The sequence below is a fragment of the Theobroma umbraticum genome, unplaced genomic scaffold (assembly GCF_002168275.2).
Source record: "Theobroma umbraticum cultivar Fairchild unplaced genomic scaffold, ASM216827v3 scaffold_20.0, whole genome shotgun sequence".
Taxonomy (NCBI): Eukaryota; Viridiplantae; Streptophyta; class Magnoliopsida; order Malvales; family Malvaceae; genus Theobroma; species Theobroma umbraticum.
In genome coordinates, this window is record NW_018397266.1 from 1,075,911 (window position 1) to 1,099,432 (window position 23,522).

The window sequence follows — 23,522 nt, forward strand, 5'->3', positions numbered from 1 at the left end:
ACCGCAATCGTATATATATCTTTTCCTCTCTCTTCCCTAAACGTCATTAACTGTAAATAAAAAATAAATAAATAATATATATATATATATATATATATACATTTTGTATTGTATGCACCAATATTTTACTAATAAATTTTCACAATTTTTCATAAATGATAATTCTATCCTAATTTTAGCCAAAAGAAGAAGAATAATTAAATAAAATTTAATGTTGTGCAAAAAATCCATAGTAAGTGGAAAATGTTAATAAGTTAGTCTAGTGCATACAATTCAATGGCTTGAATATTTTTCAAATTTATTGTGTTTATCATATAGTGTTAAATTTATTGTCTAGGTCATCGGCATCAAAATTATCAACTTAAACATGCATATATAATGTATTATATATCCTTTAATTTATATGTTATATAAGTACATGTATGAAAATATTAATTATGCACGAAAATGAATGAATAAGTACATCCTACATTTTGAACTTTTACAATGAATTATTGTTAACTTTTCCAAGTCAATATGTATATATATTTTGTAAATAATTCGCTATACATACATTTTGGAGCCTTGTAGATATATTTATTAATAACAATGTTTAAAATTTAATTTGCTAAGAACTAATCACAAGATTAATGGTGAGTTTCAGTACATTTCCATATGCAATCTCGAGGATGGAATTGGAACAAGATGAATGGTATTCGACATATATAAATAATAGACTCTTTGCGTGTACTAATCAAAAGCAGAATATGTATTTGCTTCATTGCCTAGCCAATTTTTCTTTTTTTTAATTAAATTAGATAATTAATATCTTGTTTGTCAACACTATTGTGCATTGATTTTTTTTTCTAAAAAAAGAAGAGAAAAAATGAACTTATATACAAGTTGCAATATGCGTTTAAATTTCCTTCTGTTTATATTTTGGAAGCCAGCTCTTTGGTTATTGACCTTATCAAATCAATCATAAACTAATCTAGTGACAGTTTTGCACCCTGACATGTTCAAAGGGACTAAGCTAGCTTAACTATAAATATAACCCACATTTTTGTTTGCATACACCTCATTGCTCAGACAAATCAAGTCTCATTAATCTCCTCAGGACAAAATGGCTACAGGCCAAAAGCTTCTCTCCTTTCTCCTTTTGCAGCTGATTCTTGTTCTTCTGGTCTCAGACCTCAGCAATGCAGAGGGCTTGAAACTCGGGTATTACTACAAGACCTGCCCTAAAGCAGAGTCTATTATCAGGAAGACAACTTACCGATTCATTTCTCGAGCTCCAACTCTTGCAGCTCCTTTGCTTAGGATGCATTTCCATGACTGCTTTGTTAGAGTAAGTTGTTAAACCTTTTTGCATCATATTTTTTATTAATGAAAAAGATTCGAAATCAACTTTTTAAATAAAGAATACATACATTTATCATTAAATCAAATGTTTAGATGTAATACGTACAATTATCTATGATTATAGAGCAAATTAAGCGCTTTATTTCAATGGTAAACTTCTGTATATGTCTATCAAAATCAACTATAGCATTTAACAAGTTGATTGTTTTTCTATCTAATTCTCAGGGATGTGATGGTTCAGTGCTTCTAAATTCCACAAAGAACAGCCAATCAGAGAAAGCTGCAATTCCCAACCTAAGTTTGCGAGGCTTCCATGTGATTGATGCTGTAAAATCCGCAGTCGAAGAAGCATGCCCTGGTGTGGTTTCCTGTGCAGATATCGTTGCCTTAGTAGCTCGAGATTCAGTTTCCATGGTAACTAATTATACCTCTCATTGGTCTTTCCCTTTCTCTAAATTGTATATCAAACCAAAACAATATGTTATCTCATTTGCTTTAAATTTCTTTTCAGATATATGGACCCTTCTGGGAAGTTCCCCTTGGACGAAGAGATGGAAGAGTTTCACTCTTGAGTGAGGCCTTCGCAAACTTGCCTTCTCCTTTTGCCAACATAACTACACTTAAACAAATGTTTGCTGTTAAGGGTTTAAGCCTAAAAGATCTGGCCGTTCTATCAGGTATTTTTCATTTTGGTTTTTTCTTTTCTATCGGGACTAAGACTAAATCTGTCCCTATGTTTAATTTTGTCATTATAATTTCAATTTTGCTGATTTTTAGATAAAAAATTTAATAAATTTAAAACACGATAATAAGATTCAGTATTGAGTCATAATATGGTGACAAATTTGATCTATATTACTCGTCTATCTAAAAAATACTTTAATTTGAGCTGTTTCAAATTATACAGGAGGACACACCATTGGCACATCTCATTGCAACGCATTCACCAACCGTCTCTACAATTTCACTGGCAAAGGCGACACAGACCCATCAATGGATCCAAACTACATTGTGAAATTGAAGCAAAAATGTAAGCCAGCAGACACAACTACGCTGGTGGAGATGGACCCTGGAAGCTTCAAGACCTTCGACGAAGATTACTTCACTCTCGTGGATAAAAGAAGAGGGCTCTTCCAATCTGATGCTGCCCTTCTCAATGATGAAGAGACTAAAGCTTATGTTATCCTTCAGTCTTCTACCCACGGAGCTACCTTCGGCAAAGATTTTGCTGAGTCAATGGTGAAGATGGGTAGAGTTGGAGTCCTCACTGGCCACCAAGGTGAAATCAGGAAACATTGTGCTGTGGTGAATTAATTGAAGAACCCTTTTTTTTTGTTGTTGTTGAAGATTTGTTTATTTTTGTGGCATCTTAAATTAAGATGTGAATTAAGGTTTGGCCACAAAAAATGTACTGTTCGTGTTAATTTATGAGTATGGCTTTACAAACTGCAGCTGTACATTGTTGCTGAGTGTAATTTGTGGGAATATTTTCACTGTAAATCATGATTCCAACTCAATAAAATCCTGGACCTTTTCTTGATTACTTGTTTGTAAATAATTAATTTTTTGCTTAATTAGTTAATTACTTCTGATAGATACACACCATCAGAAACTGCTGGCCATTATTCCATCCAAGCCACATAGGCCTTGTTGTGGCAGAAAAGTGTTACATAAAATATGATAAAAGACATGATACTTTGGAAGTTGAAATTTGCACTAATAATAATTAAATTAATGCTTAGCATGTGGTATTAATTAATACCATGTATATATATATATATATGAAAAAATAATGAAATATCAAAAAAGAATATTTAACTTAAAATTTTGAAATTTAAAGAAGAAAATGATAACACTCGAAATATATGGTACAAATTGTATGATTTGACCAATACAATTGTATAAAATCATATAAATATATAGACTATCAATCATTAATTACTAAACCCTGTTACAAGCTATTAATTTGGCATTACGTTTGCCGTGTCAAAATATGTTTTCAATTCAAACGCAATGTCAAATGCTTATTGATTTGATTCGAAAAATGTTTTTTTATTGTATTTTTCGAGTCATTTGCAAAAACTATTTTGAGTAACAATCAATTATTCAAATATTTTGCATTTTAAATAAAAATTTAATATGTTTCAAAAATAAAAATATAGTGAGAATATAACTATTTAATTTCTAGTTTGAAGTAACATTAATTTTTTAGAAAATCTAAAAATTAGTTTTTTACATATATTTAAAATTAAACTTTGCGATAATTTATTTTTGATACATTTTAGCAATGTTAAACATTTAATCATTTTCAAATAGTTGAACTCTTCACCATATTTTTTATAACAATGTCAAATAATCAAAAATCTAAATCACATTTTTCACAACAATTTATAACATTATTAATTTTGGGGTTTTCTCATTTTGCCATGTGTAAGGTTTTAATGAGGGGATTTTAAAGCTCTAATAGAGTGGCTTCAAGAAGGGGTTTTAGAGCTGTAACAAGTTTCCAAAAAAATTCTTAAATTGCCCAGGCATGAAAGTAAAATTAAAAAATAAAAAATATTGCTTAACAATTCTATCAAAGCACAATAGTAGACTCTGAAACAAAGAAAAAAAGAATTGGTAACAAATCTGAAGAAAAAACAGAAGAAGAAAATGAATTTACAACAAGTACTCACAAAAGGGTTGGACTTTGTTCTTTTTTTTTTAAGTCTTTTCTAACATAGAAAAAAAAATTAGAGCAAAAACAAATAGAGCTGCACTTAGTTTTTCTCTTTCAAGTAAAATTTTTATAAAACACAACAACAATAACAAAAGCTCAATCTTAAAGAACGAGACATAAGGAGATATTCACAACTTCTCTGATAATTCTACTTCTTCTATTTTATAAGAGAAAGAAAAAAAATGTCAAAGCAAAGAAAGTGAAAGAGAGGTGTAAAGAGGCCCATGTGCAACACATGGGTCATATTCTAATTTCTCATAATATTTTCCATCCAAACTAATTAATAACCTATCAATATGCCAAACCCCACTCTTTTTTTTGCCAGGAATTCCAAGCCAACCATATATATTGGCATAATTTAGAGTACAAAGCCTGGCATGATCTAAAGTATACATGCAGCCATTATTTAAATGAAAGATAATATTTAGTCTTAGATACATTGCCCAGAGGAGAGAAAAACTGCAGCTGCATACACCACCTTGCCTAGTTCAGGACAACTGGCTCTCATCCCATCATTTTATGAGGCAATTATACAATTTATTTATTATATATCCGAATAAAAAAAATCAATTCCTCACATTTATCGAATTATACACAAATTTTTGCAAACTTTATCTGCTTTTTGGCACATTAAATAAGATTGAAAAAAAATAATACCAAGCAGCACATGCAATCCCGCAGCAGTATGAGAAAGCAATAATATCTCCAGTTGGATGGAAGTTCTCTCTTCTGAAGCTGAAATAATTGGTGGCAAACCGACAGATACTAAAGTCTCTCATTGAATAATCCATATAATATTTGCAGTGCAGGCAGGTGGTCAGCCATGACTTTAATATTTTTTTTCTTTTTCTTTTATTTTTTTAACATATTATTAGGTTAGTAGGAGTGTATAACTTTTTCTTTTCTTGTTCTAATCTTCTTCTTTTCTCGTTTGGGGAGAATAAAAGGAGTCAACGAGATGCTTCTCGGTCTTAGGGAACATCAATTAGTGTTATCACTCGTCTTTTCGTTACGTTGTTCGTTTTATATATAATTAAGTGATGAATATGAACAAGGTTTAGGTAAGATTTTTTTCATTAAAATAAATAAAATTTTAAATTAATATATCGATAAACCTTGTTTAAATAATTACAAGATTAAAATTTTAAATAATTTAAACAAATTATACATGTTTCTATTAAAAATTAATTATTCATTTATTATTAATTTCCTCGTTAATGAATTCTAGTATTCATGGATTTGATGTTCAATTCTATTTTTTATGAGATATGACAGGAAATTTTTTTGAGAAAAAAATGAAATTTGTTGGATATTTCTATTATAAAATAAAAATTTATAAATATATAAAATTGTTACATCAAGATACAGAGAAAAAACACTATCAGATAGATAAATTGAGAGAAAGAAAAGCAATGTTATCGTCCACGCCTCCTTACTTCCTTTCTTAAAAATGAGATCATCTTTATTCAGAATATGAATCAAAGAGGATAAAGATATCATGACCCAATTCATAGACATTCTTTAATAGCATAATATACAAAAAAAACTTTTAAAGTATTCAAAAAAATTCAATCAAGTTTGTATACGTTTAATTAAATTTTTATATTTTTATTTTAAATTTAATAAATATTTTTATTTTTTATTTTATTTCAAATAAACTCTTATAACTAATAAGTAATTTAATCAAAATGTTATTTATTATTTTATATTGTGTGATAATGATGTGATATGTTAAAATATTATAATTGATTATAATGTGACATATTAACATATCATAATTAATGATAACATGACATGTTAATTTTACATAATATCATAATCATATAGTATTTTTTACTTTTCATATCAATATCATGTTAATGCTATATGAATACAAAATAATAAATATATTTTTATTAATGATAATTAATCAATCATTAGTTATAAAAATTTATTTAACATAAAATAAAAATACAAAATCTTAATTAAATGTAATAAAAAAATAAAAATTTATTTAAATATATTTAAATAATTTAAGAGTTTATTTGAATATTAAACCTTTTTTAATTAATTTAGAGATTTATTAATCCCCTTGTGGATTTAGCAATTGGCTGGCCATTCCCTTTAGCAGATGTGTTAGATGTTCTTATGATGGATAGAATAAAGTGTGCGGTTAACTTTATAATTAATTAGTCAGTAATTATGTGTCTTTGGTTCCGAAATTAAAGTTTTCGAGATTCCATCTTTAAAAAATGGAAAAGAAAGTTTAGGGGATTTTATATGCTGAAGGGACACGTAGCTTTCAGATGCCAGTTATGACAAAGGACGTAAAGAGGCACCTTTTTCTCTTTCTTAAAGAGTAACAATGACAGGGGCTCTTTCTTTAATAAATACCATATGAAAAGCACATAGATTAATGGGTTTTTTTTTTCAATGATTTTATTGTTTTTTTTTGTTTGTTTTTACATTGGTAGATAGATTTACAACTATTCATGACCAAAATTTATCCAATGGGTTACTTCTTTATCATTTACATTGGTAGATAGAACTCAAAGGTTTTATTTATAAATATGAATTGATTTATTAATTATAATTACCAATTTATTATGTAATTGTTTTTTTTTCAACCAAATGGATTCTTTTTATTATGTGTCAGAAAATTAATACAAAGTTAGGTTTATGTCAAAACTAGACAAAATGAAAGCAAGCTTACCAACATGTTAGTAAGAAACTATTTAAATATTTTACAAAACAAAACAAACGAAAAAAATTATTTATATTTTTTTCTTAAAGGCATTTTTATTCTTCCATCATCGATTAATGTCAGTACAGTCTAAAGCAAGATTTTAGTGGCATAGAACTTCTGGTTTGGGTAAGTGCTGTACAATTTCAAAAGACGCCTATGATCAAAGCGCCACTGCAAAACACAGTGAAAACAAAAACACAGAAGCATTCACAGGGCATCTCTAGCCTCATAACAAACGAGAGCCCGTGAACATATCCGTCTATTCAAATCAAAAACAGCAAACTAAAAGGTTGTCCACATCAAGCATCGTGAACCCAGCAAACCGTGAGCCTGCAAAGGCTTTCAACATCAGTCTTCCTTAACTTGGAAACAAGACTCACGGGATCCACCAAAAAGCCGCAAAAGCACAAACGAAGGCAACAGAAATAAACTTGCAGCATGAAAACAGAGCAAGCATAAGAAAAGTCCAAGCTTCATCCTCAAGGGAGCAGTAAGCATTGAAGGAAGCATAAGCTGGAAGGACCTTTGATGCTATAACCCAACCAAACATCACAAGAAGACCCACTGTCTTCTTTTTAATATGTTTTAATTATTATTTTTTTTAATTTAAGAAAAGAGATTTAAATTTACTTTTTAAATAAAAAATAATACATAAATTAATAAACTAAATATTTAAATATAAAAAATTTTCATCTTTTACTTTAAAATAAAAGTAAATATTAATAGTAAAAATAAAAAATAAATCAAGATAAACTTATAAGTTATATCAATATCTAGGCATGCCTATCTCATGGGACAGCCAGGGGAAAAAGGGAGAAAATAATGAAGATGAGGACATATGAAACTTCCCTGTGTGCGTCCTCTTGCCTATTCCCCCGTGACATGTTCTCCCATGGACCATACCTTGTTTGCCGAAAGATGTCTCTCGGTCATGTTAATCTTACAAGTATCATGGTCCACCACTGCCATTGATCATAATATATTATTATGTATCTATTCCAAAATATAAAAGAAAATAATTATAAAAAACCAATTATATGACTTCAATCATAAAATTTATCAGATTAATTAGTAGTAAATTGAACTCTACGGTTTCTTAATATAATGATCTTTTATCAAGTACTACTAATTACTATGTACCTTAATTAAATGCAATTATGAAATGTAATTGTTACATGATTTCTGTCAAAAGAATAAGTTTCGATTATTTTATTTTTTCAACTAAAAAAATTGAACTCATTATGAGTAGTTTGATTTTGTTAATTTATTTTATTTTGTAGCTTTGGTTTTTACAAGAACCTATTACACTCATCAGATAATAAGCATAATAATTGTATATAATTGATGCATGGTGAGGACACTTTTACCCAAAGTGGTGGGAGAATGAAATTGCAGATCACTTTCCTGTTTTGTCATCTTTTTCTGATAGAATTCGTTCCTGCCTCAACCAAACTGTTTAAGAAAATGTGTACCATTGAGTTCCAAAGAAATCCATATTGTGCTTCCTTTCCTTATTTACACCCTTTTCACTGTATATGTTCTCTTTTCGGTTTTGGAAGTTCAGTTACTCATTTGGTCAATCTTACTACTAATAGCTGTTTAAACTTTTTAGTAATACAATCAATATCTTACTGACACGATATAAAAGTTTCAACTTTGATAAATCAAAATTTTATTAAAATGTTATCTGATTTTTGAATTTAATAAATTAAGAGTTTCTCTTCTTTTAACAAAGAGAATGAAAGAAACTTGTCGAGTCAAAGCAAAAGAGACAGCCAAACTCAATATCTACTTTTCCTCGCAAACCTTTTCATTGTTAGAAGTGGAGATTTCTTTTCCATTTTGTCGAGTTTCTATTAGAAATTTGCTCCCTGCCTCAAACCCAGCACTACACTATTGGTATATGTGGCATATGCTCTTAAGAGATTCCAAAATTGTTGTGTAATATTGTGTAAAAACAATACAACTTAGATGTAATGAGATCACAAGTATATGTCCTGTTTCTCTCTGACAGGTTACTCACAGGATCCCCTTTACCCTTTTTGTTTCTTTTCATCTTCTGGGCATCTGCATGAATTATTAATAACTCATTTCGAACATGTTGACAAACTTTATTCTTCATGGATCCAAGTTTTACGTTTCTTAACCCCAATGTATTGTCGGCTATATAAAGAGTGGCAGCAGGTACCAAATAATTGAATAGAAAAAGTAGACAGACAACTCAAGGCTAAAGTGCATGATGATATGATGATATCAAAGCCATCGAGAGCAGGTGAACCAATTGAATTGTATTCTAGTCTATGTCTTGTTCTTATCTCACATGATTTTAGTGTAACATGATCCAAGACCATATCCACCAAATCTGCATCCATAAGATGCTTAGCCGCCACGTATACCAATTACAACGGTAATTAAGCTTAATTCTAATCAACTTACTCAATTTAAAGACTTGGATTCACGTGGACAGACATAAGCTTAATCTCCGCTTAACACAATTGTTTATTTGGATAAATTCCGCCCACCCCTTGATGTTACAGAATGAATCCTATGTCAATTAGTAAGAGACAGGCGCATAACTAATCATATTTTTTATTCCAATGCTTTAGATTAAAATATATTATAGTAAATTGTAAGATAGGTAAGTTGGATACCGGGCTTCATATTATCTTGCTTTCTTTGTTTTTTCTTTTTTAATCTTATAGTAATTCAAATCAACGTCTATAAGAACTTCCCTTGGTTTCCCACATTGAACAGCATCAAACTCTGCTTTCTTCAAAGAGGTTTTCCCAACAGAACTTGAATAGAAAGTGAGACAGCATTATTCCAGATTTCTGTCAAAAATGGCAGGCACAGGCTTTCTGGGGATTGTTGTGTTGGGTCTTTTAGCAATTATAGGGTCAACAAATGCTCAGTTGCAGATGGATTTTTATGCTAAGAGCTGTCCTAAAGCTGAGAAGATTGTGAAAGACTATGTTAACAAGCACATCCCAAATGCACCGTCACTGGCCGCCAGCTTCATTAGAATGCACTTCCATGATTGTTTTGTCAGGGTATGTACATCTTTTGGTCTCCCATTTTCTCTTGTTTCAAACCCTGCAGAATGCAAGGACTAGGAGTGAATATTTGCTTTTCAGGGTTGTGATGCATCTCTGCTTCTAAACGCAACCTCCGGCCAATCGCCAGAAAAGAATGCTATCCCAAATCAAACACTCAGGGGCTTTGATTTCATTGATAGAGTGAAGAGCCTCCTTGAAGCTGAATGCCCCGGAGTTGTCTCTTGTGCAGATATCCTTACTTTGATTGCAAGGGACTCTGTCGTAGTCATTGTAAGTAAATCACTCCCCGGAAGTTAATAATTACCTGGATTTCGTTACCGACACCGTTGCTGTTTCTAACTGCAATTCATCTGGTTGCAAACAGGGAGGTCCATTTTGGAATGTTCCAACAGGACGAAGAGACGGGGTGATCTCAAATGTATCGGAAGCAAATGCCAACATTCCATCACCATTCAGCAACTTCACTACTCTCCTAAGACTTTTCAATAACCAAGGACTTGATACAAAAGACTTGGTTCTGCTATCTGGTATACAAGTTATATCATATTACATTTCCAATTATATCTGATGCCACGTTTTTCTTTTAACATTGTCATCTGCTTTGGTTAATTGTTGCAGGTGCTCACACCATCGGGCTATCTCATTGCCCAGCATTTTCACGCCGGCTGTACAACTCCAGCGGCCCTGGCGGTGTTGACCCGACCCTTGACAGTGAATACGCTGCTAATCTTAAGGCAAAAAAGTGTAGAACTCCCAATGACAACACCACAAAAGTTGGGATGGACCCTGGAAGCCGTAACACCTTCGATCTTAGCTACTACACTCTCCTAACCAAAAGAAGGGGTCTTTTCAATTCCGATGCTGCCTTGACTACAACCTCAACTAGTTTGGCTCTCATCAACCAACTCCTTTCTAATCCCCTCAAATTTTTCTATGCTGAGTTTGCCCAGTCTATGGAAAAAATGGGTCGGATCAATGTTAAGACAGGATCAGAAGGCGAGATTAGGAAGCAATGTGCATTTGTCAACAGTTAGGAGCTTGCTTTTCCTTTCCTTTTTCTTTGTTTTAACATTTCATTTATTCATAGGCCTGGGTTAAGGGAATAAGCAGCTGAAGAAGAGAACTTTTTGGTTCCTTCAGCTGTAATGTGGGTGCTGTGGTTTGGTACTTTCGTTGTGTATGTGGTCCATGTCGTGTTGTGAATAATTGAGCTCACTGTTTATTTTTCCTTCTTTTGGGTAATTGAGCTCAATATATTCCTATCTTCATGTAATAGGCTGGACTGTCGAACAATTATTAATTTAGTACGTGTAATTTTCTCTTTCCTGTTTCTTTTTCAAAGTTAATTTAGAATCTGTGTGTTAATTACCATCGGATAAAATTACAATGTCCTGCTTGTTTATCCAAGGCGTCCAACTGTATATGCTAAAAATTTTACTCGACAGAGACCTTCATCGCTAATTGGCCAATGCCAGAAGCAATTTATTGCACTGCTTTTGCTTTGAAAGTTCTGTCACATCTCTATTAAAGTCTCATTGATATAATATCCAAAAAAAAGAAAAAAATAAAAAAAACTCAAATGATAATCTGACAATTATCTTGACCTGTCTGATGAAATTATGACACCACTGACAGCTCAAAATTTACTTTTGACATAATATTTTAAAAAAATAAATTATTTAAAAAACTTTAAATAAAAATTTTATAATTTTATTATATTTAATTAATTTTTTATATTTTGTTTTAAATGAATTATTAATTATAAAAATTTATTTCATTTAAAATAAAAATATATAAATTTGATTAAATATAATAAAAATAAAAATTAATTTAGAATTTTTTAAATAATTCAAAATTTTATTTAAACATTATATATATATCAATAAAAATAGTCGCAAGAAGAAATGCTAAAAGCTCCAAAATGTTAATTTTTAAATTTGATGTAACGAATCAAGTGATATTAACTTAAATGGTAGAATGATTAAAAGTTAAATAAATTTATAATTTTTTTAATTTAAGACAGAATACAATGTTTGAGTAATGTAAAGCAGTGGTGTTTCTTTTGCGATTTTTTCTTGTTAAAAGAATTAAAAAGGTGATAAAGTACGACCCAAAAACAAGAATATAGAAAAGGTAATTGATTATTCCTAACCTTGGTCAGGGTTAAAGGAAGAAAAGAATTAACAGGACAGAACTTTACCTTCATCAACTGTTTTGGACTTTTGGTAACACTTATCACTTATTTTGTTCTCCCATTACACTCACACGTCTTAATCTCGTCTCTATTACACCCAATGATAATTGTCCCATGAACATGTCGCTGTATGAAAATCAATGATTAAACTATGCATAAGTTAATAATATATATACTAGACACATGCGTTGGCACGTTATCTTTGAGCTTTGATTTTGAACTATACTTCTAGTTATTGATTCAACACTTAACGAAATTTGATCAACAGCGAAATAAAAAGTTGCTTAAATAAGAAAGCAAAACAGTGTTAAGCTAATTGTCTTAAATAGTTGATCAATTATTTTTAATTAAAATATTTGTTATTATTTTATACTATATTATATTAAAATAATAATGATATATTGATATATTATAATAATAATAATATAATATAATAATATAAACATATAATATTTTTATTTTTTATATTTAATTAGTGACAATCAATCATTTTTAATTAAGAGTGGACTAAAGCAAGTAAAGATCGTCCCTTTTTAATTTTATGTTATAATTTAATTTTATTTATAAAATAATTAATTTTTTATTTTGATTCGAATTATTGGTTTAATTTAAAATTTTATATGATTGTCATTTAATCAACTTTAGTATGAAATTTTAAATTTGTTATTGAGTTATTTATAAGAGTATAGTTAATCTAAAAAAATAAAATTTGTATTGAATATAATATTTTAAAAATTTTAATAATTAAAAAAATTATTATATTTAATTTAAAATATTGATGGATTGACTGGCCATGATTTGCTCTGGCTTGCTGGACGAAAGGGAAAACAAAAGAGAAGTTGTGTCTTGGAAGAAAAGGTTAACGTGTACTCTTCCTTCGTGCAAACATTGTCGGCCGCTATGACGTTGAAGAACACGAGTAATATAAAAAGACTTTATTAAAGACAGATACTTTTTTAACTTATTATATTAATTAATATAATTTTTTTAAATTTATTTAAAAATCATCACGTTAAAAGTTAATTATTATAATTCATTATAAAAATATTATTATTATTTAAGGATTGGGTTAATAAAATTAAAATCCATAAAATAATAATTAATCCTCTTCCTAGAGTTAAGCGTATGATTTCCACGTGCTTGAAGAGGTTGGTCCCCTCGACGTCTAGCCTGTTGGATCCGTAACTTGCGTTAAAGACACCCATGGGTCCGTCACTGCTTGTCCTGGTTCAGTGTCTGCAGCCTTATTTTATTAACCAGGACCGTATAGGTGGACTTTGGTTCCTTTGCTTTGAATCTATCGGGCTCAGCTATACTCCTTAAAGCCTAGTTGTATCCCATTTTGTTTGATTTCAACAGTCAAACTGTTGGAGTGTGACCCACTTCTCTGGCCGTTATAAACATTTTTGGCTTCTCTCGAGGATAAGTTTGAACCTCATTGGTTATCTACCTGAAGAAAGATTGCAAATGGCTTCCATCTCACTGACCTAATTTATGGAATGCAGAATCCAAAATATGCTTTTTTTTTAATTTAAAAAAATTCAAATTTTATTTTTTAAATAAAAAATCATATATCAATTATTAAATTAATATTTGAGGTGTTAAAGTTAGTTTTTTGAATAAATAAACACATGAATTTATTGTCAAGACTAACTTTTAGGCTCATCATTGTATTAATAAAATAATGATGTTCGGTGTTTTCGGTTTGTAATTAATATTTGAGAATTTAATTGTTAGATAACATTATCCTGTTTAGATTTTATTTGATTGGTATTTTTCTTAATTTTTTACTTTTTTTATTTTTATAATAAAATGAATAAAATGCAAAAGGCCAAAAAGTATAAAATGCATAGAAGCAAAAGACAAATAACAAAAATATCAACTAAAAGAAATTTTATTTTTAAAAAAAATTGATAAAATTATATGAAAAGCCATAAATTTGAAGGTGAATTAAACACAAAAAAAATTATTACAAGCTGAACATTTCAAAAACTAGTCCATTACCTTCAATCCAGCCCAAGTGGTAATCTTATGGAATGGAGAATTTACATTTAATTTTTTTATTTGAGAAAAAATAAATTTTAACGTTATTTTTTGAATAAAGAACTCATACACCAACTATTTAAAATAAATACTCATAATGTTAAGACCTAGGTTTTTTTTTTTAATAAATAAACACATGCATTTATCAACAAGACTAACATCCAAGTGCATTATTGAATAACATATATCTGTGTTGTTAGTTTGTACTTAAAATTTTGAAAAAATTTAATTATTGAATAACATATATTTTGTAATTATTTAGATTTTATTTTATTGATACATTTGCTTTTAAAAAAATAAATAAAATTAATAAATAAATAAAAAATAAAAGATAGATAATGAAAATGTCATGGGTTGAGTAATGTAAGCACATGCCATGTGATCTTAACTCTTTCTTGTCTAAACAAGTCTAAATAAACTTAATCCAAACTAGTCAAAGACTCCAGATTCTTTCAACAACACAATAAGTAACGGATAATTTTTTTTTTAAAGAAAGAGGAAAACCCAAGAGAATTAATTTTTATTTTTGAACTTTGGTGTGTTTTACATATGAACACTGGGGGTATTTAGAAGCATAATTAGTCTCTTACGTAGCTTATATTAAATTAAATTTAAAATAAATGACTAATGCATTCAAATTTTAAATATTCACCATGCTTGTATGGTTCAAATTTAAATATTTATCCTGTTTACACTTAAATTTAAAATATATCAACCAATTAAAGGATTCGTAACTGATATGACTCCACGCAAACAACTCTATCCCTTGGTGTGGACAAAGATTGCGCCTCCCGACTTTGAGCCTACTGGTTGGTCTGATTGGGTTGTTGGCTTGCTTTGATTACTGGCCTACTTGGGCTCTTGACCTGTCTCAATCGCTGGCCTACTGGACTGTTGATCACCCGAGTCGTGACAAAAACATTAAGCAAACATGATATTATTTTTTGGTTAAATTATACAAATAGTTTTTATATTATCTAAAAAATATAAATTTAATTTTTGAATAATAATGGGTGTGAATTGGGTCATTTGTTAATTTTTTAATTTATATTTTTAACTTTAACATCATTAAATTTGACTGTTAAATATGTTAACGTGACATTTTGGTTATGGCATAATGTTGACATAATCAAATATTTATCTTGTAAAGAAATACTTAACTCTCGACATGAGTTTTACAAAAAAAAAATCCTAACTCTAAATTAAAAATTAAATGAGATTAACAAAAAACCATTAAGAACTTTCAAAAAACAAAACAATTAAGAGAGAGAGAGAGAAAAAAAAACTACCACTAAAGAAGGAGAATCAATTGGCTTTGAATATGTAATTAAAAGTAGAAAAAATAATGGGTTTTCTTTTTGAAGATTCAACTAGTCTTGAATCAACAATTTTTGATTGAAAATTCAATTGGTTAATACAAAGACTTTGTTACAATCTCATCTAGATTTGTTTCTTTTGGCAAAATAGCAAATGCTAACTATCTACTCAGCAACTGTAAATGCAGACTTCATCTTCTTGGAAACCTGAGACTTCTGATCCATTTTTCTCACTTTGTTGTTCACCATAGTTGTGCCTACAATTATTTTCTCAGTTAAACCAATCTTTTAAATTAAGCAACTTTGGCTGTGGCAATCAATGTGAAATGGTGCTTTTAATCAAAGGTCTTTATATTAATCGGTTGAATTTTAAATAAAAAATTACTAATTCAAAATCAGTTGAATCTTAAGAAAGAGAACTCATTATTTTCCCTATCTTCAATTCCAAATTTAAAGCCAGTTGATTCTCCTCTCTTCCCTCTTTGGATGTAGATTTTTTTTCTCTCTTAATCGTTTTTTTTAGTTCTTAATTTCTTTTTGTTAATCTCATTTAATTTTTAATTTAGAGTTAACGTAATTTTTTTAATTTCTTTGTTTGCCTCACATGGAGAGTTAATAATTTTTTACCAAGTAAATGTTTTGCTATGTTAGCATTATACCACTTCATCTCTATTAATGCAATGTCAGCTTAGTTAATAATGTCACATAAACATACTTAACGGTCGAATTTAATGATGTTAAAGTAAGGGATTGAAATTAATAAATTAACAAAGTATAAAGATTCAATTCATACAAATTATTATATAGAAATTAAATTTATACTTTTTATATAATATATGGACTAATTACATAATTTAATCTAATTTTTTAAAAAATTTTATAGAAATTATGTGAAAAACCATAAATTAAAAACATAAAAATTTTTAAAAGTTGAACATTGGATGTCAAAAACTAGTTTAGCACCTTCAATCCAACCCAATTGGGCCTTTATGGTAATGATCCAAAAACTTTAAACGGGCTTCAGGGTCCATCTCCGGGTTTCAGCCGCCAACCAATCCCGCAGTCAAAGTCAAACCTTAACCCTAGCCCGAACATAAACTCTTTGAAAAACCCTAATTTCAGCTCTGTCAATCACTATATATTTGGGTTGAACCTGTAGATTCTTCAATGTGCTTGTCTTCGGTGCCGTGAATTGCATCAAGGAATTTTTTTGTTTGTAGGGGTTTTATTTTTTCTCTTATCGGTTTTTCCTCTTTTAATTTTTCAAAGAAAAAGAAAGAAGAGTGCGGTGATGAAGCAATTTTTTGTGGACTAGAGTTTCTGATCTGGGTTTTTCCCAGAAGTTGAAGACTAACCCTTGGCTGTCTGAGTACCCTTCTTCATTCTTCTTCTCCTTTTGTTTTCGTAATTTTTTAATGAATTTTGTTTTTTTTTTGGTTATAGGATGAGGCTAATGATGATAATTAAATAATCTTAGCGGATTTCAGTGAGATTTTATTGTCAATGATCTGATTGTTACACACACTGAGGCCTTTTCTTATAGTCTTTTGCAATTTTATTTTTGAAATTAAAAAAAATAAAAAAAGGGATTTAATTTATGCTATGATGAGATGAAAACACGTAAAGTGTTGATGGGCAGTGGAGTTGGATCTTCTTATTGGAAGGTCTGCCGTGAGCCCTCTTTTTTTAACGACTTCTCCTTCCACTGAGCTCTAAATCTGTAAATCCCTTTCATTTCCCAAAAAAGTTCTTAATTTTTTTGTGAATATTAGTATTAGTTTTTTGTTAAAATAAGAGGGAAAAACAGCGTCTATTACCAATTCTGGGGGATAATTGGTTCCTCTTGGCATAATGGCTCAGACGCGATATTGAAATATGTGGTTATCCTGATTGTTGGCTTTTTCTTTAATGTCATTTGATCCTGGAAACGCCACAAACACTGTTCTTCCTTCGACTGTCCTTAATCTGGAATGGAAATTTAAAGGACCAAGAGTCATAACGTTGTCTGATTAAAGTCATGGAATTTGTATGTATGGATGCGAAATTGGAGTTGATTAATAACCAAAGTTTGTAAATTGAAATGAAGAATGTGGAAAATGCAGAAGATTTTGATTGGTGACTGATGATGAGGTGAGTCTGGAGCATGAACAACAGATTCTGTATGGTGATAGATAGTTATATGGGTTGAACCAGTTTTTAGTTGTGAGCTATGGTTGTAACTGGTAAAGTAAGCTGAATTGATGGCTAAACAAGAACCAAAAGGTTGTGTTCTTAACAGGACAGATTATATGAAACCAATTTGGCATTTTGACGGATTGAGATTAAAACATTTGGGAATATTCTTTGTTAAAAAAAGCGGAATAACATTGGGTTCAATCAAATTAAACTAAGGATTTCTTCGATTTGTTGTTGCTTCATAATTGAAGGGCAAGTGCAACTCGGATGGAAAAGGCGTTTTTCTTGATTGATATAAAATGGAAAATAAAGCGGGTTAGATTTGAGTAGCCGTCTAATTCAACCCAACCCACAACGTTATGGAATCAAGATGAACTCTGGGCTGGGTATAAATAGAATTCCAAATGGATATGGTGGTCCAAGAGCAAATACTGACTCCTCCTTTCAGAAGGTAGAGAGGCCGGGAGGGGGTGCTTTCTTCCACCCTTATGCTTCAGAAGTGTAGAAGGCGAGTAAGCTAGTTACCTTGTTCATGTTGGGTTATGGGAGAACCTTGAACGGCAACCTTATGAAATCCTGAAGAAAGTGGCTGCTTTAAACTGTCAAGCATTATGGATTCCGGTGCCGAAGCTTGGCTTGTTGAAGACGAGAGTGCGAGAGAAATGTTAGACAGGGTTCTGACGGAGCGCCCTTTATTGCTTCTTCCCCCTCTTCACAGGGTTCCTCTACGCGTCGGCAACATCGTTGAGCTCGTAGGCCCTACTTCTTCTGCCAAAACCCACATCCTAATCCAGGCTGCCATCACTTGCGTACTTCCCAAACAGTGGAAAGGGGTCGATTACGGGGGATTGGGGCATTTGGCAATGTTCATTGACTTGGATTGTCGTTTTGACATTTTACGCTTTTCGGAATTGTTAAACCATAGAATCATGGAAGCAGCCAATGGTAAGACTAATTCTTGATGGAAAAATTACCAGTTTCACGTCGCAACTTTCTTTGTCTAATGTTCGGTTCATGTATGTCTAGGATCAAGCAATAAAGTAGGTTGCCAGAAAGGGGAGTCTGAAGCTCAAAATGCAACAATGAAACCTTACAATGAGGAATTGTTTGCGTTATGCATGAGACGGTTTTTATACATCCGTTGTTATGATAGTTCAGAATTTCTTTCCACTCTCAAGGTGAGGGGCAAAGTCTTCTTCCTAATTGCTTAAGGCACAAGGTGCAAACTGTGCTTGTCTGAGTGAAGTAATGCACTGTTTTCCTTTCATAAGGAGAGAAATAAGGGTAATTATAGGAACAGTTCTGCCTTTAACTTGAAAGCCATTTCCAAGTGTGAAACCAACACTTAAGATTTTGAAAGAGACCGAGTTGGTACGAGGATCTAGTCAGACTTCTCTTTATACTAAGTGTAAATTTTTGCCTTGGCTTATTTGGTGGTTTTTAATTTTTTTTTTCATTAGTGTATTTTTGCTGGATGACAGACATTACATTATCGGCTTCAAAAGGAAAAGGAAGCTCACGGTATTAATGTTCATTTCCTATTGATTGACAGGTTTGGCATTGATCCCTCTAATTCAAACCCTTACACTGGTTACCTTTTATTTTCTTTCAATTGTAGCTGTATATTGTTGGTGTAACAGTTCTGGAAAACCAAGTATTACAGCTCTTTGAACACTTGAAGGCATCTCTCTCATGAATATATCTTTTCAAGGAATATAATATTCGTGATGGAAGTAATTCTGATAATTGAATAACCGAAACCAAATTAATTACACAATCTGATCTCCTTCCAATAATGACTGAAATACTACTGGCAACTGAATGGCCAAATTAATTTTTTTGCTTTACGTTTTCAAGAAAAAAAGAAAAGAACCTGCTTATAAAAGCTCAAACATATCCAGATTTTGATACTGTCATCAGGTAGTTCAAGAATTATACTAAAAGTGTTTCCTGAGCAGAATATCCCAACAGATGTGATTGGCGGTGCCTTAAATCTTTGAAGTGGGCGTACATAACAAAATTTAACAAAGGAGATCTATTGGGTTATTCAATGGAGGTCTAAGTTAGCTTTGAAATTAAAATAACAGATAGGACAACCTAATTCATATTAGTCTCTGATGTGCATAACTTGTCACCAGCATTGGAGCATTTCACTGGGTAGATCGTGGTTCGTCATCTTTTTTGCTGGAGGGTGATAATAGGTAACTATATTTTGATATCTGTTCCTACAATTTTCCGGCAATCTTTTGGAAATGTCTCTCACTTGTTCTTTTTTCACCATTTCCTCTCATATGTTGTATGAGAAACTGTCTAATTGTTATTTTTGTGTTTTCTAGATTTATTTTTTAGTTTGCCAATCATGTATGGGGTTTTGGATGTCCCAGTCTTCTCTGTGTTTGTGGTATATGTTTGTAGTTTATTCTTTATTTATTTATTTAGTTTGTCCCCCGGGATCAGAACCAATCATAATTTCTCACTGTTTTAGCTAATTGTGTCTTTTCGTATGATAGCTACACAACAAAAACTTGCACACTCATATGTATACAAATGTACAAATGTAGAAAAGAAAATTTTGGTTGCTAATTGCATTCTTGATTGATGTGTAGGAAAAGCTTGCATCTCCAAAGTGTGTCACAAACTGTAGTTCAGGAGATTAGAAAGCTCCTGTTGGTGCATCCCATGCTTGTGATGGCTACAAAAGCAGCCATCCTAGGCAACCGATATTCAATGAACGAGTCAAGATGGTATGTTTCCTTTATACTTGTGCAAGGGTGTTTTTGCAGTTGGCAACTTCATGTGTCTACTGTCTAGCAGCTGGCAGAATTTCATGCTATAATCTTATACTTTAGAAGCATCTGTTACTGGAGATTATTTTCAATTAACTCATGATGTGGTGTTTAAGATGCCATATTTGTCATCTTGATTGATTATGAGTGCAGAAGGTTAGCTGATTCAGTTTGTAGTTCATGGTTTTCTTAAGTAATGTGGATGTAACACCATTTAACAATCCCCTTCATGGATAACCTAATGGAACTGTGGATAAGAATGGGCTAATCATGTGGATTATGAAAATGAGACAGACAAATAACCTGGGCTTTTTACCATGTTTCCTCAGTTACCGTGTTCCTAGTAAAGTAATAAGTTTGAATTGCTTCATAGGTTGGAGTTAAAAGAATGAGATGCTTGTAAGTTCCTGGTATTTGTGATGGCTAGTTGGATTGTAGTTTCTACTTCAGTTCCATTACCTTTTATGGATCCTGATGGCCTTTTTTTCATGTCTTTTTTATCAAGAGTTTGTTATCTTTTTTTTTTTCAAATATGTAACTTGCTTTTGTGATTAGAAAGGTGCTTTCCAAAAACTATAATGTTGTCAGAGATATACTTCTATTCTCTGATGGAAACCTTTGTCCTAGTAGAGTTTAATGATTAATGTTTTTGACAGGAATAATAGAAAATGGCCTTCAACAGATAACCCGCATTCAAGAAGTGTAACAAGTAGTGATCAGCAAGTTCCATATCGCGAGTTTATGCCTGCTGTTTGGCAGGTAATGACCTATGATTAGGTTGTTTCTCATGTTTTTTTTGGTTATTTTTAAAGACACACTGAAACCTGTTATATGCTGACTGTTGCTTAGCAGTTAAAGTTTGCCGGTAGTCCCTGTGCTTAGTCAATTATTCAGATCAGTCCCTCTACTTTCATTTATGTATTTTCAAAAATTTCTTGCAATCTGGATTTCCTAAATATTTTGCAAGTAAATAGTTCCAGATCTGTGCCTGTGCTCAAACTTTGAATGTAGAATTGAATTTTCACAAGTAAAAGTAGATGTGTTATCAAAATATTTGCCATATGTATAAGAATTACTACAGGATCTTAAGCTTGCTTGTACTAAAAGTTGCATACTCATCCAATTTTGTTTGTAGAAACTATAGTCAAAATCAGGATTATATTCTATAGTTCAAACTTGTGCTTCACAAACTGAGAAACAACATTCCTTAGTTGATTGTCTCTGATAGAATCATTCTGAGGTAAGACATGCAGTGAAAAGTGCCTTAAGACATTAGTAGAGTCGCCATCTTTTCTTTGTTAAATCAAATTCAGTGTAGGCATAGGAGGGATTCATGTTACAAAAGTACTTCTTGTTATTTAAATATGATTAGCAGTAGAATTTGTCCTCGCTGACTATTCTAATAATGTTGGTTATTAAACTTTATATTGTGTTAATAAACAATTCTCTCTGGCTGTTGCAGTCCTTTGTTACACACAGGATTCTCGTACGAGCCACAGGTTCTGATTTCTTTATATAATAGCGGAAGTCACTAAATTTGTTTAGCCTCTTTATGCTTGCTGTTGCTTTAATATGCATCTAAGTTGTCCTTACTATGTTACAGATGATGATTTTGTTAATGGTGAGCATCGAAATGTCTCCATATATCGATCAGAATGGCTGCTGCCACCACTGAATTCCTTGGACAAATTTATTGTGGGAGATGTAAGAAATGCTCATTCTTCTCATTTTGTAGAATATAAACTAAATATGAGCATTTTCCCTAAGTTATATCTGACATCAGTTATTTGCTACCTGCAGACTGGTGTGTTCGTTCTTTCTTGAATGTGTTACTGGGTTATAACCTATAACCTTCAGCAACTGGTTCCTTTGTTCTCACTCAACTGGTTCTTAGCAACCAGAGTGTAACTGGAGTTCAATGAATTGGGTCTTGAATTATATTGAAACAAGTATGATACTTTCTTTTCAAGTTGACTTCAAGAGTGTATGATCTTGATGTCTGTTTCTCTATTAGTTTTGTACTTCACTCTGAAATAAGTAGTACATTAATCTTCTCTTTAGCAAATGTATGCCTATGAGTTGACTTGTTTCGTAATCATTGTTATTTCTGTTCCTAATTAGCTCGACAAGTACATTAAGTTGTTACGTGTATTTACCATGTAATCCTTTACCCAGCATGAGGGAATTGAATGATTGTTGAAGTTTCATTTTCCCATTTTATCCGGTCGAACTCTTAAATTGTATTACTTACCTCTTATTTTCTTTCAGCTGTTGTACGAAAGCAGCGAGAAATTGAGGCACTCTTGAAGGAGCAAATGACCTTATCATTGTTTTTCCGGAGATGCAGCAACCGCCATTCATGCAATGTGAGTTTGTCTTTACTTCCTCATTCTCTCCCTCTCTCGAGGCCCTTCATTTAACTGCTTCCTTGCTGTAGCATTTCATGTTATATTTGTTCCGGAAAAATGCAGGTCTATTAGTGGTGTCATGCCTGCTTGATTTCACAGGACTAGGGTCCGGGATAAATTGCTTTCCTCATGAATGCCAGAGCTGATGTTAGTCCCTGTGGCCTTTGAAAATGAATATATCATCCAGGAACTGTAGACTTGTATACAGGGTGCAGTTGCTATGCACAAAGCAGAAATTGACAATAATGTGCGGTTTATCATTAAATTGTACTATTATTTTCATCCTATAACTGTTTTTCTTTATTTTATTTATTTATTTATTTATTTGGTTATTTTTCCTGTGTATCCTAATTTGACAAAATCTCTAGAATTTTGCTAATCTATTATGATGTGCGGGATAAATTCTTTTTATTCTTATTAATTGAAATCATAAGAATTCTTTTAACTTTTATAGTAAAAAAATTGGATTTTTATTAAAATTTGTTTTTGATGATTAGAATAGAATTGATAGACTTTAGACTAATTTGGTTGTCGAATAAGATACTCGAAATAAGATATTCAAATGTTTAAAATTTTAAATTTTGAGAAAAGATATGAATTCGAATTTTAATACTCAAAATAAGATAGTCGATTAAAATTTGAAGTTTTGAGAAGAGTTTTGAGTTTTAGAAACATCATGTGGATTTTAAGAAAAGAAAGGGTTACTTTATGTTATTTAGGTCAAGATTGCGTACTTCATTTATATCTAACAAAATA

At 31.2% G+C, this 23,522-nt stretch overlaps 3 protein-coding genes and 4 non-coding genes across 7 annotated transcripts; all 7 read left to right on the forward strand.

The window, feature by feature from the left end:
- Positions 1-1,018: 1,018 nt before the first annotated feature.
- Positions 1,019-2,884, forward strand: LOC110423164 (peroxidase 27-like). The gene is made up of 4 exons (XM_021437315.2): positions 1,019-1,327; positions 1,567-1,755; positions 1,853-2,018; positions 2,249-2,884. The coding sequence occupies exons 1-4, from the start codon at positions 1,103-1,105 to the stop codon at positions 2,653-2,655; spliced, it is 987 nt and encodes a 328-aa protein (XP_021292990.1). The 5' UTR covers positions 1,019-1,102; the 3' UTR covers positions 2,656-2,884.
- Positions 2,885-9,494: 6,610 nt separating this feature from the next.
- On the forward strand, positions 9,495-11,167 carry LOC110423141 (peroxidase 3-like). The gene is made up of 4 exons (XM_021437285.2): positions 9,495-9,838; positions 9,923-10,114; positions 10,209-10,371; positions 10,463-11,167. The coding sequence occupies exons 1-4, from the start codon at positions 9,629-9,631 to the stop codon at positions 10,876-10,878; spliced, it is 981 nt and encodes a 326-aa protein (XP_021292960.1). The 5' UTR covers positions 9,495-9,628; the 3' UTR covers positions 10,879-11,167.
- Positions 11,168-16,579: 5,412 nt separating this feature from the next.
- On the forward strand, positions 16,580-23,098 carry XRCC2 (homolog of X-ray repair cross complementing 2 (XRCC2)). The gene is made up of 11 exons (XM_021437685.2): positions 16,580-18,517; positions 18,599-18,750; positions 19,054-19,124; positions 19,711-19,773; positions 20,179-20,316; positions 21,015-21,117; positions 21,821-21,857; positions 21,962-22,062; positions 22,159-22,307; positions 22,627-22,724; positions 22,830-23,098. Exons 1-9 carry the CDS (start codon positions 18,184-18,186, stop codon positions 22,180-22,182), a joined length of 1,023 nt encoding a protein of 340 aa, XP_021293360.1. The 5' UTR covers positions 16,580-18,183; the 3' UTR covers positions 22,183-22,307; positions 22,627-22,724; positions 22,830-23,098.
- Positions 16,677-16,774, forward strand: LOC149526730 (small nucleolar RNA Z157/R69/R10). Its single transcript, XR_016351717.1, has one exon. It is a non-coding gene; the product is annotated as a small nucleolar RNA Z157/R69/R10 (small nucleolar RNA).
- LOC149526731 (small nucleolar RNA R11/Z151) lies at positions 16,845-16,930 on the forward strand. Its single transcript, XR_016351722.1, has one exon. It is a non-coding gene; the product is annotated as a small nucleolar RNA R11/Z151 (small nucleolar RNA).
- Positions 16,994-17,111, forward strand: LOC149526732 (small nucleolar RNA Z152/R70/R12). The gene has a single exon (XR_016351718.1). It is a non-coding gene; the product is annotated as a small nucleolar RNA Z152/R70/R12 (small nucleolar RNA).
- On the forward strand, positions 17,213-17,339 carry LOC149526733 (small nucleolar RNA snoR80). Its single transcript, XR_016351714.1, has one exon. It is a non-coding gene; the product is annotated as a small nucleolar RNA snoR80 (small nucleolar RNA).
- Positions 23,099-23,522: the final 424 nt, after the last annotated feature.